Here is an 18,080-nt window from a genome sequence, read left to right on the forward strand (position 1 = left end):
AGCAATAGGTTTAAGTAAAAAAAAAAAAAAATTACATAAAAAAAATTTAAAAACACCAAACAAACCCACGCATGCTGAAGCAAACCCACACTGGGAGCACCTATGTACAAAAATTATGATTGCGCCACACATGTTAGGTATTGTTGCATGAGCCAGAGTGAGAGCAATCATTCTAGCACCAACAGTCACGGTTAACTCTAAACGGATGACCTGCACAGGCTTTTAAATCTTTGCCTATGGAAAATTTGGGGTACCATATTTTTTTCAGGAAAGGATGGACACTGGCACTACAAAGCAAGTTCAATACATGCTTATTAATGTACTAGTTGCAAGTAGAACACTCTATACAACGTTTCAGGGTCTCACAGGATCCCCTTCATCATCCAAACAACTTGTTAACTGATGAAGGGAAACTGATAAACTGATATTTTCCCCCACCCACACTCCATTTTTGGAGCAGCGGCTCTGAGTGCGATGGGTACACGGACTGTTTATTTTTTTCAGTGGCACACCAATTTGTAAGCTTGGCATGTTGGGTATCTATGTACTCAGCACAACCTCATCTTGTATATTTTACCAAAAAATGGGTATTATATTTTGTTTTTGTGCACTAAAATTAACATAAGCGTATTTTTTTACTGAACTTTTGGGTTTGATAAAGAATTGCGTTAATATCTTGCGACTTAAAACTTTGCAGCTGCTGCCATTTTATTCTACAGGGTCTTGGCTTTCATTAAATATATAATTACGGGGAGGGGAGGGGGTCAAGTAATTTTCAGGCCTAAAATGTGGATTATTATTTTTCTAAAATGTGGATAATCACATGTGTGGATAAAACACAAAACTGGCTCTGTCAGCAAATGGGTTAAATTAAAATAAACTTGTATATTTCTCAAGTAATAAATTATAATTCAACTTGGGCTGTACCTGTACAATAGGGTTCCGCATTGTAGCGTTATTTTTTTGAAATTTGGAAATTCAATATAGAAATACATATTTCTTCTTAGTTTCTGACCATAGATACACTTTAAACTATTATTAAAGTGTCAAACCTATTCTCAATAATGACTCCAGATTTTTTTTAAATATACTTTGGCCAGCAAAGTATTTCTCCATTTTTGCCCAAGCTCTTTCAGTCATCCCATTTCCAAACAGCTCCAACTCTCCCAGCTGAGCTTCCCTGAATTTCCTGTCCGGTACAAGATCACAAGGGACAGAGCAGTCATCAGCAGCTGTCTATCGATTAGCTTGGAGAAGGGAGGATGAAGGAGTGGAGAGCAGAGGAGTGTCTTGCCTCGCATTCCCTGTGTGTTTGTGGAGACACACACAGCTTACTAGCACACACAAGGGAGGCTCCATAGGACCCTGCAAGGGAAAGGAGCCACTCCAAAACAGGATATCAGGGCCAGTGCTCAGCTGATTCTGCAAGAAACTAAAACATTTAAAAGTCAAGCAGCATCCATTGTAAGTTATTTAATCAGATTTAAAAGGGCTTAAAAACCTTTTGACTTTAATATCACTTTAAGGATATTCAGGTAGATCTCCTTTTTGTTCTGTGCACGACGTTCTGCTTCTTTCTCACCCCAAAGTTCAGCCGTCTTGCGTCTTTATTGCATGTAAATGTTTTCTGGAAATGTTGAGTAAAGAATGAGGCGGTGGAGGGCTGTGTCATAATGGGAGAATGATATGTAGAGGGTAGGACGCAATGGTCTGATATGTGTCAGGGTGTGAGTCGCGGCCTAACGTGAGTGTGACAGCTGAGCCTGAACTCTGTCACAATCCACCACGTTGTCTCATTCTAAGAAATTTACCACAAGTCCTCGCCACAGAAACAAAACGGTGATTTCTTCGCTGTTCATTCCGTGGTTTTACCCTCCTGCAAGGTAGTTACAGCACAGGAAACAGTTCAGCAGTAGAACCGACTTGTTTAATTTTTGTTTTGTGTTTGGTATATGAAGAACTGAGTGCACATATAGTAGAGGCTGTGCATGAGGTGTTCTCCGGAATGGGTCACAATTCACAAAAGTTCTGCTTAGAGAACAGAATTAAAGTGCATATCTAGCCAAAGAGCCTTCTGATTACTAAGGTTAAAAACAGAGGTTTAGATACACGTCTTCTGCAGAAAATGTGAAAGCCGCACAGCCGCACCTCTATGTAGTGCGGTCCTAACACTAAACTATGAGAGTCTCCATCTTGGAGCACATGTGGCAAAAGATCAAATTGGGTGCAGGTTTGTCAGGAGGAAGCCCAACCTCCCTGAAAGGCACAGGGACGCACAAGGGATCCCGCACATCACAACGGCAGCTTAGACCCCCCCATGCGTCACTGCACCAAATCAGTCAAGCAAAACCAATGGCAAACGCACTCATCACCAGCACTGACTGGTGAGTGTGCTGGGAAACTTTTTGCTGTTGTACTGTATAAAGCCCTTTCATGTGCACCTTGCTGTAAGGCTGGTAACAAATTGATGAGTGCGTTTGCCATTTGTTTTGCTTCCCTGAAATCAACGGTCACTTTAATAATCTAGACACTGTACGTACGTATGTGGTGCTTCAGGAAGTCAGGGCTGTTGTTGACTTAAGAAGACAATATTAAAACTGTTCTCGGAGACAGAATACAGCGGAACATTAATTTATGGCAGTTTCGATAAGACTTCAGTTGCCTTCCAATCACTGTCATAAGAAAGCTATGATTATGTTCTTTGGACCAATCGTGAATTCCTCATGTAACTGAATGGGAGCGACTAGGATAAATATAGATAGGCAGAATCCATCAGCAGGACTTCAGTGAGGACCAGAGCACTTTACTGGACAGATGACAACACTAAGCAATGACAAAAACCCAAGTGTGGAATTTTGCAGACCAGCAAAAACCAAAGCTTTTTAGTGTATTCACTTATAGAAACCATTGCATGTACTAGAGAAGGGTATAGTGTATACATGTGTATGTACAGTGTATGTATTTGTAGCAGTCTGTATTTTGTATTATTTTTACCTATATCAAAGTCGTTTTGTGTACGTAGCTTTGTTGTATAGTAAAAGTATAATGCATACTACTAGCTCAATTTCTTTGGCTTTACTACAAGAATCAGATAAACAAATAGCTGTAAAAGTTTGCCTAGATAAATAACTGGGAAGGCAGAAAGCCCGTCGTATCAAGCTCTTCCCCCCGTAGTGGCGCCCTGGGAGTGTCTGAGTAGCACTATGGGTCTGAGACTCCAATGTGTGAAAGAGCACTAGGCCAGGACACCGCTTTTTTCTGCCTTATGGCTAAGAAGAGTGGTCATTTTTATACCAGGACACGTGCCTAGCCATTGTACTGCACATTGGCACATATTTATTTGTCTCCATTGTCTGTGCACTTCCCTTTTTTGTGTGCATTTTTCACTCCACAAGCATTAGAACTCCTGCTGGGTTTCTACTGCTTCCAGGGCTTCATTAGAGAGATTTACCCTCACTTCCTGTCCTGCTGACAACTGTTGCACCATAGAGGAAATGAAGACCTTCTTACTTTTTAACATTCTGTACTGCACTATCGCCCAAAGTCATTATAGTATGGTGCGCGACCAATAGTGGCACAGCACAGCCTTCCCTTTGTCTACTGAAGAGTAAGGATGGGTGGGCGTGTTCGCAGCTCTACGTGCCGAGCCCGCCAGGAAGCTGACAGCGTGCAGCGCCAATCACAGGCACTGAGACATTTCCCGATCTCTGCTTCTGCGGACCGGGAAAATGTCTCAGTACCTGTGATTGGCGCTGCGTGCTGTCAGCTTCCTGGCGGGCTCTGCACGTGGAGTTGCCAACATGCCCGAGTCCATCCTTACTGAAGAGTAATTTTTATTTTTGTCTGTGTTGCTGTTGGAGCGTTCCCCTCTCTTTTTGTCTAATAATACATTTTCAGCAGGACAGGAAGTAAGGGTAAAGTTTCTAACATAGACCCGAATAGCAGAGAAAAAAACTGATAGGAACCCTAAGGACTAAGGCTTCAGACCTCATCATCCAGGTGCGTTGCATTAATGTGCATTTTTTTTAGCACTGCATTGCGGCAGCCAACTCAAATGAATTGGCTGGCGATGCGCTAAAATGATATATGGACCATTTTTGGCACGGTAGCACATCTTGCTGCCTACCAGCGGCTAGATTACACTGTTGGTAGCAGAATGTAAACAATGGGAAGCAATAGCCAGCCTGCTATTGGCTATTTTAAATTGCAATAGCAGGCTGGCTATTGTATCCACCCAATGAGCAGAGGACAACTTTCTCTCTCAGATCCGTCTCTCTGCTCAGTGTGCGGGGTTTCAATAGCTAGCCTGCTATTGGCTATTGCAAATTGCAATAGCCAATAGCAGGCTGGCTAATGCACCCGCTCACGGAGCAGAGCAGCAGTCCTGGGAGAGAACTTTCTCAGGTCTGTGGGGAGTGGGAAAGGGAGAGGGGTCTAGTTGTTTGAGAGTTACTATTAATTCTCAAGCAAGCAGAAACTACAGTTATCTGGCACCTACCTATCCCCGTGGGTGCCGGATAACTGGGAGTTTACTGTATATTTTCTGTTAATGTTGAATGTAATGTGATGTAATACTGCAGTATGGCCACTAGAGCATAGCTGAAGAGCATAGAAAAAAAAATACTTATTACTGAATAAAGTGGATTTCAAGTTGATTTTGGTCGGTGGCGTTTTGTTCTGTTTGTGCGGTGGATTGAGTGTGCAGATGATCGCGGGAGAAGTGACTATATCGATGTTTGGAAACTTCAAGCACTGGTTTGAAGGTTTATTGCTGTAGCAATAAAAAACGTGATAAAAGTTCTAGCTCTTCCTCATTCCATACAAACCTAGAAGAAAACATTGTGGTTGTTGTTAAACTTAAATGATCTAATACAGCTACACATATTGGGTGTCTTTTCTAGTTCTGATTCAGGAATTATAACACCTTGTAAGTTTTTTAGGCAAGTATGCCCCTCTAGAATAATTCTCTCGTGCTTTTTCTTGGGCAGACACTCAGCGAAATGACCGAGTTATTGTCCTCAAGCAGTAACTACAGTACATATCGGAGGGTCTACAACGAATGCGGTGGGTTTAAGATTCCAATTCTCGGCCTTCAGCTTAAGGACCTGGTTTCACTCAATGAGGCTTTGCCCGATTATTTGGACAATGGGAAAATCAATGTCAGCAAATTGCAGAGTCTGTACCAGCACATCCTGGAGCTTCGGCAACTGCAGAAAGCCACTCCGCCAGTCCAAGCCAACAAGGATGTGATACTGCTGCTATCAGTGAGTACAGGACTAAGTATATACTGTATGGCCATTCACAAAAGAATAATGTACATTGAATGCTAGGGATGCACCGATATGCAGTGGGTTGTGCCGCATTTTTGATGCATCCCAAGCCGTTTTTGGTTAAAAAAAAATCAGTTTATAATGGGCTTTTAGTGCGTTCCAGGGCGTTTACATGCGTTCCAGAGCATTCCAGAGCAGGTAAAATGGGGCTTGCTGCAGTTTTTTTTACATGCTCTGGAACTGAACGCTGCAGTGTGAACTAGAGCCCAAAATACCGTTGGAATATATTGGACGCAGTTTTGATCCGGTCTGTAACTGCTCTGCTCCTGGAACGTGCTTGGTGTGAACAAGGCCTAAAACAGAGATGTACAAATCCCAGGAGCTCCGTGTGCTCCTTACAAATGGCAGCTGCCTCCTAACTTTTGAATTTTTCTCTAGTCTAGTCTTGGAGCTCGAAAAGTATATGTACTTGTACCGAGTACTGTACTTTATCGGCATCCCTATTGAATGTCATATACTATTGTTGTGCCGACATTTTTTTGGCGCACATGTGATAGGTACTTGACATGCGCCAAATAAACGTTTTAGTGCACCTATTTTGAGTAGGATCTGCAGCATATGTACCAGGAACAGGAAAAGCACAACTTGGGATATGTCACAGGAATATTGCAGTTTTTGCCCCTTATAAACTAATAGCCGTGCTGCAATGTAGCACAGATATTAGCCGCAGACCTGCGACTGCTTTGACCATGCGCAGATCTGCACACTGCACCGGCTGACTCTTTTTGATAAGCGTCAGACAGGGCTGGAATAAGCTGCTTCCTACCACTGCCTAGCTGAGCAGAGGGGAAGAGGGAGAAGGTCGCTGGCAGGTTCCCATCTGGACACTCACCAGAGGAAGCGGGCAGCTCTGTGATGCTTTGCTGACTGCAATTCTTTCTTCTCCTGGTGATTACGTCTTGATCATGGAAAGAAGAAGCGATACAGTGAGTTGCTGTAGCTCCCTGTATTACTCCCTCCACAGTGACAGAATGCCGTGTGTCACAAGATAATAAACAGAGGTCCTTGAGGTACTCACTGGGGAAAGAAAGAAGTGCAGGTAGCAGAGCAGCACAGAGCTGCCCGCTCCCTCAGGGGAGTGTCCTAATGGGAACCTGCCGGCTACCTCCTCCCCTCGGCTATATAAATGGCACTATGTATATCTATGTGCACAAACGTCCCTCAAGGACCTCTTTTTATTAGGAGCACTGTGCACACAATTGTATGCACAGATATACATGGTGCCATGTATAGTTGATGGGGCCTATTATGTCTTGACAGGAATTGATTGGAAATCCCTCAATTGGGACATAGACTCAATGAACACATGACAGGACCATTTGTTCCTCTATCCAAAATTAAAATGTGTGGAGATTTTGTTTTTAGTAGAATGTAATGTTTGATATGTAAGAGAAGACATTTATCAGTGGCCTTCTCAGCGAGGTGTGATATAAGCAGGTCTTCCTCTTTACTTACAGACATCTTTAGATACCTTTTACACGGAAGATGAGATCTACTCCTTGTCCTACACGCGGGAACCACGCAGTCCCAAAACACTGGTAAGAAGCTGACACTTCAATGTTTGGGCTTTCACTGTGACTAACCAAGAATTGTCAGCTGGTGTATATGTTCTTACTGTTATTGGTACATGTATCTGGACTTCATAACCAGATGTTGGGCCAAAAGGTGCCACAGAGGGCGTCTGGACGGCACCATATCAAGCATGGAGGACTGGAAGCCCGAGAAGTAGTCAGGGCTGTTTATGACCCTTAGGTGCAGTTTCACTGACTTCACAATTATTAAAACAGGGGCTTATGGGAAATATAAGAGGCAAGTGCCATAAGGGTTCAATGGCCTTATCCTCTTCTAACTCCATGTTTTCATTAACAGGGGATCATGGAGCCATGATGATTAATCAGCTTTGACGTCCCGCAGAAGGCATAACCAAACTTTGGCCTTCCATCTGTTATGGAACTACAAGATACAGTACATAAGGCACAGGCATGATTTCCAGAGGCAGATGCATGATGGAATTTGTAGTTTCACCACAATTGGAGGGCTGAAGTTTGGCTACCCCAGTCCTACAGGATACTCATTGATGTTGCTGCTTCCTTTCCCCCACAAAATGTTTATTTTCTACCCAATTTATTAAATTTTTTAATGAGCATGCTTTTTTTTGTATGGCTTGTATGACACATCTCCTTTTTATAGTCTGCCACTCCTAGTAAGCCGCCTTCTGATATTCCACACTGGACCCCTGAAATTCCCATACAGCCGGACCCCGAAGCCCTCATTCGCAGTGTAGAGCAGATGGTGCAGGTGAGGCTACTGTATGATGTCAGGCAAGAGACTGCAATTACAGAAATGCGCATGTGAACATCTTAAAGTGGCCCTGTCATTACCGTGCTTGTTTTTTTTTTCATGACTATGGCTTAGTGTGAGGTTGTATGCATGTTACCCAATGCTAGGGTGCCTGGTTGCAAGAGACATACTGTAGGTGTTACTGAAACTGAGCCCATCACCAAGATCCCTTGGCTGGAGCTTTTTGGAACTTGCCCTATATATTCACTTCTGTCACATTTGGCTAAACTTACTAAAAGAGCTTGTAATGTTATTTATTTCTGCAATTCCTGCAAATTATACATTAATATATCACTGGCTGCAGCCAGCCAGAGTGTGAACACACTCACTTCCTGACCACGCTTCCTGTTGTGCTTTAACCCTTCACACAGCAATCCATCACACACAAGCTAAACAAACAGGCGTTTGTGAAATATTGTATGGAATTAGAGAAGCTATAGTGAAAATGTGGAATGACAATGAGAACAGATATGTATAGGACCCATGGTAACCCATCACATTCACCTCTTTATTGGAAAAGTATGCATGACCATAAGCATCTCACTGTAGTCATTCTGGTTTGGTAAACTCCTACCTAGCACGCTTATTGTAAATAATCAATATAATTTGTAGCAATCGGGACAGTTAGGGGTTAACCACAGAGCAGTGGTTGAGTGGTCAGTACCACAATAGGGTACTGGGTGTCCTGTTGATGCCCTGGCTTCCTGCTACAGCTCAGAAACAAATTGGCAGGTTAAATTGTATCTCATTAAACTGACAGTAGTCTGGGATTCCTAATCCACTTGGTTGGGAATAGACCATTGGCAGAAAAGAAGGAGGAAGAATGTGTAAAGAAGAATCGACACAACTACATAAAATGTAAAAATAAAAAAAGCCAACAAAATGCCACCTGATGTAGCCACATGGAAATCAAGGGGAATAACTATACATATGTTATACAATATATACACACACACACTATATGGGCCAACCCTCCAACATATTGAGTTCAGGTGTTTACAGTGAAGGGACCTGTTAATACTACAGCACGAGAAGATATGTTCGAGTCAAATGAGCACTTGTAGCCCTGTGGTAACAGTTCGGGGAAGGCCCTTTTCTGTTTCAGCATGACTGTGCTCCTGTGCAGAAAGTCAGGTCCAAGAAGACACGGTTTGACTATGTTGGTGTGTGGAGGAACTCAAGTGACCTGCACAGGGCCCTGACCTCAGTCCTACTTTTGGGATGAATTGAAAGGTACCTGACCTCATCAGGTACTTGTCCTCACAATTTCTCTTTTGGCTGAATGAGTATAAATTCCCAAAGAGACTCCACAAGTTTGTAGAAAGCCTTTCCAGAAGAGTGGAGGATGTTACAGACAAAAAGGGGAGCCAGCACCATTTTATTGCCCATGGCTTTGGAAGGGATTATCCAACAAGCTTACATTAGTGTGATGGTTAGGGGTCCATAAACCGTTGGCCATATAGTGTGCGTGTGTATATATATCTTTTCCCTGGTATGTTCTTTACTCTTTTTTTTATTTCTTTATAGTCTGTTTTTCGGTTTTATGATCCCGATCACAGCGGTTTTGTCTCCCGGGGAGACTTTGAGAAGATTGTTTCTACTCTTCCATTTTCCTGTCACATCCTAGGAAAGGACCAGTAAGTATGATGTTTTATTATACAGTTTGTTAGTATATTTTTTATAGCTTTATTTGTTTTTCACAGTATAAATAAACATTCGGTATGATATTAATATACTATGTAACAAATAACAAACATAGTCGATATATCTGTCAGCATTTAACAAGGTCACAATGCCATGTAGCTCAGATTAACTGCTATCTAGGCAAACCATAAGAAAAGGGAGAGATGTCAGATGCTTCCAAGTTGGCTAGTGATTTTTCAGGTTGTTTGGGGTTTTAGGTAGGGGATGCTTGATGGGTGTTATACTGAGTTGAGACTGAGGCAGGTGGACCCTTAGTCTAAATAGCACCATGTGGGATCCAACATGCGATGTAGTGACGTCTGTATAAGGTGCAGTAGGTAGAGGGGAGAGTGTTAACGCCCATAAGGGAGAAAGTAGGTGGTAAGTTAGGAGAGGTGGGTGTGGGGAATGGGGAGCAAGTAGATAAGAGAAAGAGTTAAAGGAGAACTATGAGGTGAGTGCTTTTCACTCACCTCATAGTTCTAGCTGAAAAGGGAAGGAGGTTATATGGCCGGGGAATGAAAAGTAGGTGTGAAAACCCGCATGTTAGGTCGGCTTCTGGTACATCATGTAAGTTGCTGCACCACCCTGTAGCAGCATGGTGGGAGAGGAAGGAATCGGGTGGACTTAAGACTTTGGTTCCTGGCAGGTTAAAATATGGCATTTTGACTGAGATGTAAATGGAAATCTCGTACGGCACGTCTGGTCCATAAATTTGACATCCGCTACAATGTACATAATTCTTAGAAATGGGTGTACCGTACGTAAGAGCGGGGTAGCTGTGATGATCTTTTTCACTGTAACTATGCAAGAACAGCTCATAAGAAGGTTATGTGGCAAACCAGAAGTGTGTGTGGAAATATTGACGATGAATCACAAGTAAGGAGGTATTGAGACAAAGGAATTGATAGAGTGACAGCAATTCATAACCCTCTGACACTTTCTTCATAGAGAAGGACCAGTGCGCCATCAGGATATGACATCGTTCTTCATGAAAGCCAGCCAGATTTGCTCCAAGCTCGGCGTTCCTTTTCTACAAACCTTGGTAGAGATAAGGCTGAAGGAATCTCCTCTGTGTCCCAGTTGTGTAAGTCACCAGCCTTCCATCTCTTCCCATTAGAAATACCTGTTGGTTCTTTTGATCAAAAACAAAAGTTGGTTCATGTAGAATATATGGTGGCACTCTTTTATTGTAGTATTAAAATGTGTGTAAGTGCAATTTCTATTTTTTCGGAGAGAATAGGGAAGGGTTAGACACTCTGTTAAGCTTTGTTTTGTATTGTTTTGGACACTCCTGCACATACTGTACACTGCCATTAATATAACGTATAAATATGTCTTTATTACCAATACCCTAACCACCTTTAAAATCTATAGTGGGGCCCCATTGCAAAACCTTATAAATGTATCAAACCATTATACAAGTTCTTTACTAAGTGCTATAGTGTCATATTTCTTTACAAACCACATCCACCAGGTCCACCAAAAAGGTTATAAGCCATATAGCAAAACTAATGATTTCAGGACAGTGGTGGAGCACCTGAGACAGGTCCCAGCTGCAAGCGCTGCAACCCTGATAGTTCTCATGAAAATGCCAAGTTTCGGCACTGGTATCTGAACTGGTATTGGTGCGTCCCTAATATACAGTATATGATAGATAGAAGGTTTAGACAGATATTGTATGTATATGATAAAGGCAATTACTCATATGACGGAAACCCACTTGGACCGCCAATAAGTATCTTTCTTCTTTCTATCTGTAATGTATGTAAATTCCAAATCCCCTTGATGTTGAATGCGGTGGGATATATAAACAATAGCAACCACCTATAGGACCCCAAGGTGGTTGTTATTATATGATAAAAGGTGACCCTACAAATGATTTAGACAGCCGTGTATATGATAAAAGTTTCAGCATATTCAGCAAGTCGAGGTAAGAACAAACATGCTATATACCTGTCACATTTGAGCTGACTTTCCTGAGTATCCATAGAATTAGCTAAAACCGCAACAACAGGCTGTACCTGTGTTCTGTTAATGAAGGAAATAATGAACCTGGTCCTTCAATGTGCTGATAATCTGGAATTTCGCTTTTTTTTTTTTTTTTTTTATTGCTTAACCCAAATGTCACAAGAGGCAGGAAGCGATGAAGCCTGTGGTTTGATACTTGATTTCTGGTGAAGCGACGGCCCAAATCTGTTGTCACAGCAAACGTACCAATATAACAGAGCAAAGAGCAATGATGTCATTTTCCAGCACCGGTTAGGAAATAAAAGAAAGGATCCGATGTACTGCTACAGCTGTCTCCGTGTCACTCATAGCAACCTCTTATATTCTTTCTTTAATTTCTAACCTGAATAGAAGACGATCAGTCCAACATTTTCCCAGCGCTAGAAACATCCAACACCTTTTCTTCCTTTAGTTTTCCTGGCAAAGTGTCTGAAGGAAGATTTTGGAATTCCATGAATCATATAACCTAACAATGTGACCATAAATGATTGATCATAGATTCAATCTCTTCAAACAATCTTTCAATCAAAAGCACATTTTGGACAAAGATGGATTTGTTTAAATTGGATGAGAGCTTTTGGCAGGATCTGTTAGTTTCCATTTTGATGACAAAGGCCGTTTATTGATCAAATCCCTCATTTAATTAAACTGATATCCGAACGATATAATTATTTAATGTCAAAGTTCATTATAGCCAATGATTGCATCTTTACATGTATAGCCAGCAATAGGCCCCGTTCACACTGAGCGGTTTATCGCACAATCTCTGCCGCGAAATCGCGCATATTTCCGTGCAATATCGCTCTATGTAGCTTGTCCAATGCATTTCAATGGAGCTGTTCACATCTCACAGCTCAATGTCGCCTGTAGCTTGTCGCTCGTACATGACCCTTTTTTTCCGCGGATGTCACGCTATTCGGCTCCAATAGACTCCATGGTGTCCTGCAAAATTGCGCATTACCGGCGATATTACGCGACTTTTTTGCGCAACATCGCGCTACAGAAGGGTCACTTTTGCACTGCATTATGGAAGGAAAGATTGTTGTCACATCAAGATCGCTGTTGATTAGTTACAGCCCAATGCAGCAGCGCCGAAGTCCCTCAAAAAAAATTGGGCTATGTAACGCGATAAAACGTGCAAGGTCGCTCAATATCGCGCAATGTAGCTCAAAGCTGCTCAGCATGAAAATGTGCGATATCCATATCGCTCAGTGTAAATGAGGTCTTATAGATGCAGCAGTTACACTGATATATGGGGGGGGATTGCTCAAACTGGAGCAGGCCCATGGCAACCAATCAGCTTCTATCTTTCTTGTTCAAAGCTTAACTGAACAAACTTAAAAGAGAAGCTGATTGGTTGCCATGTGCCACTTCTCTAGATTCTCCCCACTGTATTTATGTTAAATCTAGCTTCTTAACTTACTTTGTTCTTTTTTATTTTAGATTTGGGCTGTGGCTAAGCAAGGCTACGTACCTGAAGGTAATACATGAATATATTAATATATTCTGACCTAACACTGTAGACTAGGGATGCACCGATACCAAGTACCATACTCGGTACAAGTACAGATACTTTGAGCTAAAAGACTAGACTAGAGAAAAATGAAAAAGTTAGGAGGCCGCTGTCATTTGTAAGGCGCACACGGAGCTCCTGGGATTTGTACATCTCTGTTTTAATGTATGATTTTGTTTTTGAAAATATACTGATACTTGTCCAAGTACTTACAGATACAAGTACTGATACATTTTTGTTTATTGCCATGTGACAGTTTTTCTAAAACAATACAGACTAATGATTTCAGGGCCGTGGTGGAGCGCCAGAGCCAGGTCCCAGCCGCAACTGCAACTGTTGCAACCCTAGTAGTTCTCATGAAAATGCCAAGTATCGGCACTGGTATCGGTGCATCCCTACTGTAGACTATACTTTACTGGTCACTGGACTTACACAAAAACAATCCTGTCCTCTGGTATCTGATCTCTGTTAGCCCCCCTCCGTTGCCGCTGGCGATCCCGAGCTCAGCTGTGCAAACTACAGTGTAGCCAAGCTGCGGTGGGGTGCGAAGTGGAAGGTTGGGGAAAAGGATGTCATTGTGCAGCTCAGAATACATTCCCCACATTGCTTTCTCTACTGATCACTGAGATAACTTCTCAGCCTTTCACAGCTGTTACGTGAGATAAGTTTTCTTTTCGCAGGTTATTAAACAGCCTCTGTGCAGCCGAGAAAAACAAAGAGATCTGCTGAGTAAAGTTAACTCGTGATAAAACTAGTTTTATCACAGTTTATTAAACGTACACCATAGAGTATGTCACCAGCACACAGAAGATTTTAGTCCACAGCGCCTGTTTGTTTCACCATAATGTCAATAAAAGGAGCTTTGGACTAAGATCCTCGGTGAGCTGGTGACATACTGTATGTCTTGGATTACAGCGACACCATCCGCAGTCATTGTGGCACTCAAATCTCAAAAGGGGCTTGCCGGTCAGGAATGCAGCGGGATACGCAAAGAACCAAAGCTGGCCCATACACGTGGCAGTTTGACTGAGACATCAAACTCTTGATGCCATTTTATTTCAAAATCAAAAAGCTTTGGAAGAGCTAAAATGGTGGTTCAACTGCAAGGAGATGGGATGGATCAAACCTGGCAGAAAAATCCAAACACTTTTGCCAAAATTGCTTAACTTCTTTTTCTGCTTTCAATACAATCTTAATCAACAAATCGTATTGAGGCGGTCAATTTATTGGCCAGTTTTGTCTGAATTCTAGTGGTCATTTAAACTTGTGGCTGGTAGACTATTTAGTTTACGGGAATTACTTTTGATCCTATTCAAGACTCACTATAGGTCAAAAGATGAGTGATCACTAAAGCCTTCAATTCTTTCTATTAAGCAGACTGCATAAAGGTTGTGTTGTTGTTGTCCCCAAGTCCCATCTAACTTAAAAAAAATGTCTGAAACAGGGTCTATGCCCATCAACTACACATATATATATATTGTGTGTGTGTGCACGCACGCACACTATATATAATGCAAGTGTCATTATTATCCATGAGTCCTATACTGTATATAGGTCCTATGTATTGACTCCACCCATCGTAGTCATATTAACAAGCTCTGCATAATTTAGATCTAGTTTAGTGCTCTTTTATTTATGATTGAACTCTGCATTCAGGTTTGCACAAGGATGGTACACAGAGCTGGACATCTAGACCCAGCAATGAAACAAGAAGTCTAAGACAAAAAGCATGTCAGACAGATGACACCTCAGATTCTGGTTGTCCTGTTGCTGCAGAAGATCCAACTCATGTCAAGCCCAACTGTGACGGAAACTGCGAGACCACAATTTCCTTGAAAAAACAGCAAAGAGAGATGGAAAAGGTTAGAGAAAGAACTGAAGCCAACATGACAATGGGGAAGGGAGCGCTGACTTTTACAGGTTTAAGCACACTGGAATTATCTCATTACAGTATGATCATATTGAGAGTACAGTGGCTAATGTGGAATTGCAGCACTGAAGAAGTCCTTGCTTTAAAATAGAACTATGGGGGTAAGTGTTTTTCCCCATAGTTCTCTTTAGGGTCACATAGGTCACTTTAGGAGGACATATACTAGCGTCCTCCCGGTGACCCAAAGCTCAGTATATCGCAAGCTATTGCCCGCGATATACTGCGAGTGCCGCAGCCAGGACGGATCCCGACTTTACTGTCAAGATCCACCTAACTGTGTGAGTGACAGCTGGCTCTGTCTATCTAGAGGCAGAGCCAGCTGTGCCCGCCCCCTCCCCTGTCCATTCCTCCACTTAGCGCTGGAGGATCCAAGAGGGGAATCTCTGCAGGGAGCGGTGACTGACAGTCACTGCTCCCTTCCTCCATCCCTGCAGTTTAGCGTAGATGGAGCAATCTGTTGCACTTTTTCCATCTGACCATAGAAAATCTGCAGTTAATCTATAGGTGTATGGCCAGCTTCATTGGAAGAGCATGTTCCTTACAAGCATGCTGCAGCGAGGGACCCTTGCTTTCTGTATTGAAGCATTGGTCTCTCTGCAGAGGTTTGACATGTTCTCAACTAGGTCAGGGCCAGAGCTCTCCAATCGGCGTGGAGCATAACCTATGCTGATTGCAGTTATAGGTCTAACTCCATAGAGGGGTGCATCGAGACTAGACCTTGGCAATGAGACTACTGCTTCCATACAAAGCGCAAAGGTCCCATTCTGCAGCTCCTGGCAGGGGACAGGCTGTTCTATTCAGGCAGTGGCTGTGTTTTAAAAAGAAAACAAAAATTGTAAGGCACTGAACACTTTTTGTTTTGATGCAGCACAAAAGTACTAAGCTGATTAAAAACTGAAGGAGGAGTTGTGCTTTAATACAAGTACCCTTCATTGAAAACCAGGTGTCAACATACTTATGGCCATATAGTTGTAGGTGTGATGGCCAGCTGTCCATAAACCTTTAGCCCTATAGTGTACATGCAGTCCTGGTTGAGCACTGTGCATTTTGTTTTTTAAACTGCTTTGTTAAAATATGTTTCATAGGCATCTAATATATTGATGGATTTGTGGTTGCAGGAGAAGGATCACTTGTTAATGGAGAATGCCGGATTGCACTGCACCAACTCGCAGCTTGCTGCCGAAAATGCCAAACTTCAGAGTCAGTTAAGTATGCTGCAAGAGAGCGTGCGAGCATTGAAGGTGAACACAAAGATGCAACCAGCTGTCAATCAAATACTCAAGACTTTGAAAGAGCTACACATACAAGGGGAAGGAAGTCTGTGACTTAGACAGTTTTAAACATTTTTGGATCATTTCAACTTTTACTTTGTACATATTAAGAGATAATTACCTCTGTGGGGTCATCTTCTGTGTACTATGGCACGCACAGGTCACTTAGTAGTATGTTAAGTTACAACTAATTTATTTATGTGAATTTTTTTTTTACTAGCAAGTCACTAAACTTTTTTGTCAAATACAATGCTAACATGCCTGTATTATTTGCAGAACCGAGGGATGTTAAGATACCAACTACCGCACTCGGTACAAGTACAGATACTTTTCCAGCTCCAAGACTAGACTAGGAGAAAAATTAAACCGTTAGGAGGCAGCGGTCATTTGTAAGGAGCATATAGAGCGCATGGGATTTGTGAAGCTCTGTTTTAAAGTAATTATATATATATATAATCTCAATGCCCCGATACCATTTTTTCCCCAAATACAAGTACTGATACTTGTCCAAGTACTCACAGATACAAGTACTGATACATTTTGTTTGTTTGTCATGAGACAGTTTTTTCTAAAACAATACAGACTAATGATTTCAGGACAGTGGTGGAGCGCCAGAGCCAGGTCCCAGTGGCAAACAGCTGCAACCCTGGTAGTTCTCATGGAAATGCCAAGTATCGGCGCTGGTATCTGAACATCCCTAGCCGAAACCCATAGAAATCCTTAATTACCCCCAGTGATTGAAGATGTATGCTGTGGGTGGTAAATATTTTTTTACATTTCTGATAAATAAAAGTGTTTTTTTTTTTTTATGAATTCAGACTTTAATGTTTCAGAGTTCCAAAACCAGGGAAGCGCAAAAGCACACTTGCTTTATAAAATGGGCTGATTGAGTGTTAAGGGCCCATTCACCCCAGCAGCCGCACTACAACATACTGCTGCTGGTGTGCATTGCTCGGCACAGATTGTAATCCCTCACGGGCCGGGCTCTCCTTACCATCTTGTCTTGTATTGTCTTCCCTATATTGTAAAGCGCTGCGCAAGCTGTTGGCGCTATATAAATCCTGTATAATGATAATAATGCTGATGCACTGATCGCAACGCATTACTTTTTTTGTTAGAACTTTATTGAAAATGGCACAAGTGACAATACTGCATGCTGCATTTTTTTTCCAGTGCACACTATTGTAGTGCGGTGCTGTGAACTGAGCCCATCTGAAACCAGGCAAATTGCCTTGTCTGGTGTTGAGGTTGCGCTGGAACAAGTGGCCAGCACTACCCCCAATACATCTGGTGTGAATGGACCCTAAACAGTGGATTTATACGTTTGCATCCTGAGGCGCACATGCTTTGCATTAAGGTAGCTCAGTCATTACGAGTGGCCTGCCAACGCACCACAAAAAAAAATAAGCACATGTTTACGCAAGTGGCGCCATTGATTTTACCGCTACAAATGTGCAAGATTTAACAGTCAGAAACTTCTGTAAAGTTTTTGCAGGGAACACTGTATGTAAGTGCATATACGAGAACCCCATAGCTAAATAAAATAGTAGTTTTCATATGCTGTGAAACAATGCACTAAAGCAGTTGTCCAGGTGATGGCAAACAAACTGTGGGCAAGATGTGCATTTGGGGTACCATTGAAATGAAGGCAATGCAACACACCTCCCACACAGTACTGTGCTAGTGTGAAGAGGCTCTCAAGAACACTGACAGACACAATCTCACAGGCACCTCTACAGGGAGCTGTACGCAAGGGAGCTGTATGCAATGCATTTATGGAAAAAGCTCCCTCGAACCTATACCCCCAGCCCACCCCACATCAAGCTGACTCGTGCCGGGCAGCATATTTTAAAAATGGCTGCTCGGCACGAGAACTGACAGTGCTGTGTTACGGGGAGGCAGAGGAGCCGCTCAACTAGTGCAGTGGAAGGCACGTGGCGATCCACTGAACATGGGGTTGCAAGCCACAGTAGTTGGCATACAGGATCGGAAGGTTTTTTTTT

At 42.4% G+C, this 18,080-nt stretch overlaps 1 protein-coding gene across 1 annotated transcript in view; it reads left to right on the forward strand.

Annotated features, from left to right (window-relative positions):
- Window positions 1-16,131, forward strand: part of LOC108786657 (RAS guanyl-releasing protein 4-like) — a 32,468-nt gene extending 16,337 nt beyond the window's left edge. The window contains exons 9-16 of the mRNA XM_018555992.1: window positions 4,989-5,264; window positions 6,788-6,868; window positions 7,521-7,628; window positions 9,198-9,307; window positions 10,305-10,440; window positions 12,807-12,843; window positions 14,533-14,738; window positions 15,925-16,131. Of these exons, the coding sequence (XP_018411494.1) occupies window positions 4,989-5,264; window positions 6,788-6,868; window positions 7,521-7,628; window positions 9,198-9,307; window positions 10,305-10,440; window positions 12,807-12,843; window positions 14,533-14,738; window positions 15,925-16,131 (1,161 nt within the window). The remainder of the gene's footprint in view (window positions 1-4,988; window positions 5,265-6,787; window positions 6,869-7,520; window positions 7,629-9,197; window positions 9,308-10,304; window positions 10,441-12,806; window positions 12,844-14,532; window positions 14,739-15,924) is intronic.
- Window positions 16,132-18,080: the final 1,949 nt, after the last annotated feature.

The sequence above is a fragment of the Nanorana parkeri genome, unplaced genomic scaffold (assembly GCF_000935625.1).
Source record: "Nanorana parkeri isolate BGI_ZX_2015 unplaced genomic scaffold, ASM93562v1 scaffold221, whole genome shotgun sequence".
NCBI classification, from domain to species: Eukaryota; Metazoa; Chordata; class Amphibia; order Anura; family Dicroglossidae; genus Nanorana; species Nanorana parkeri.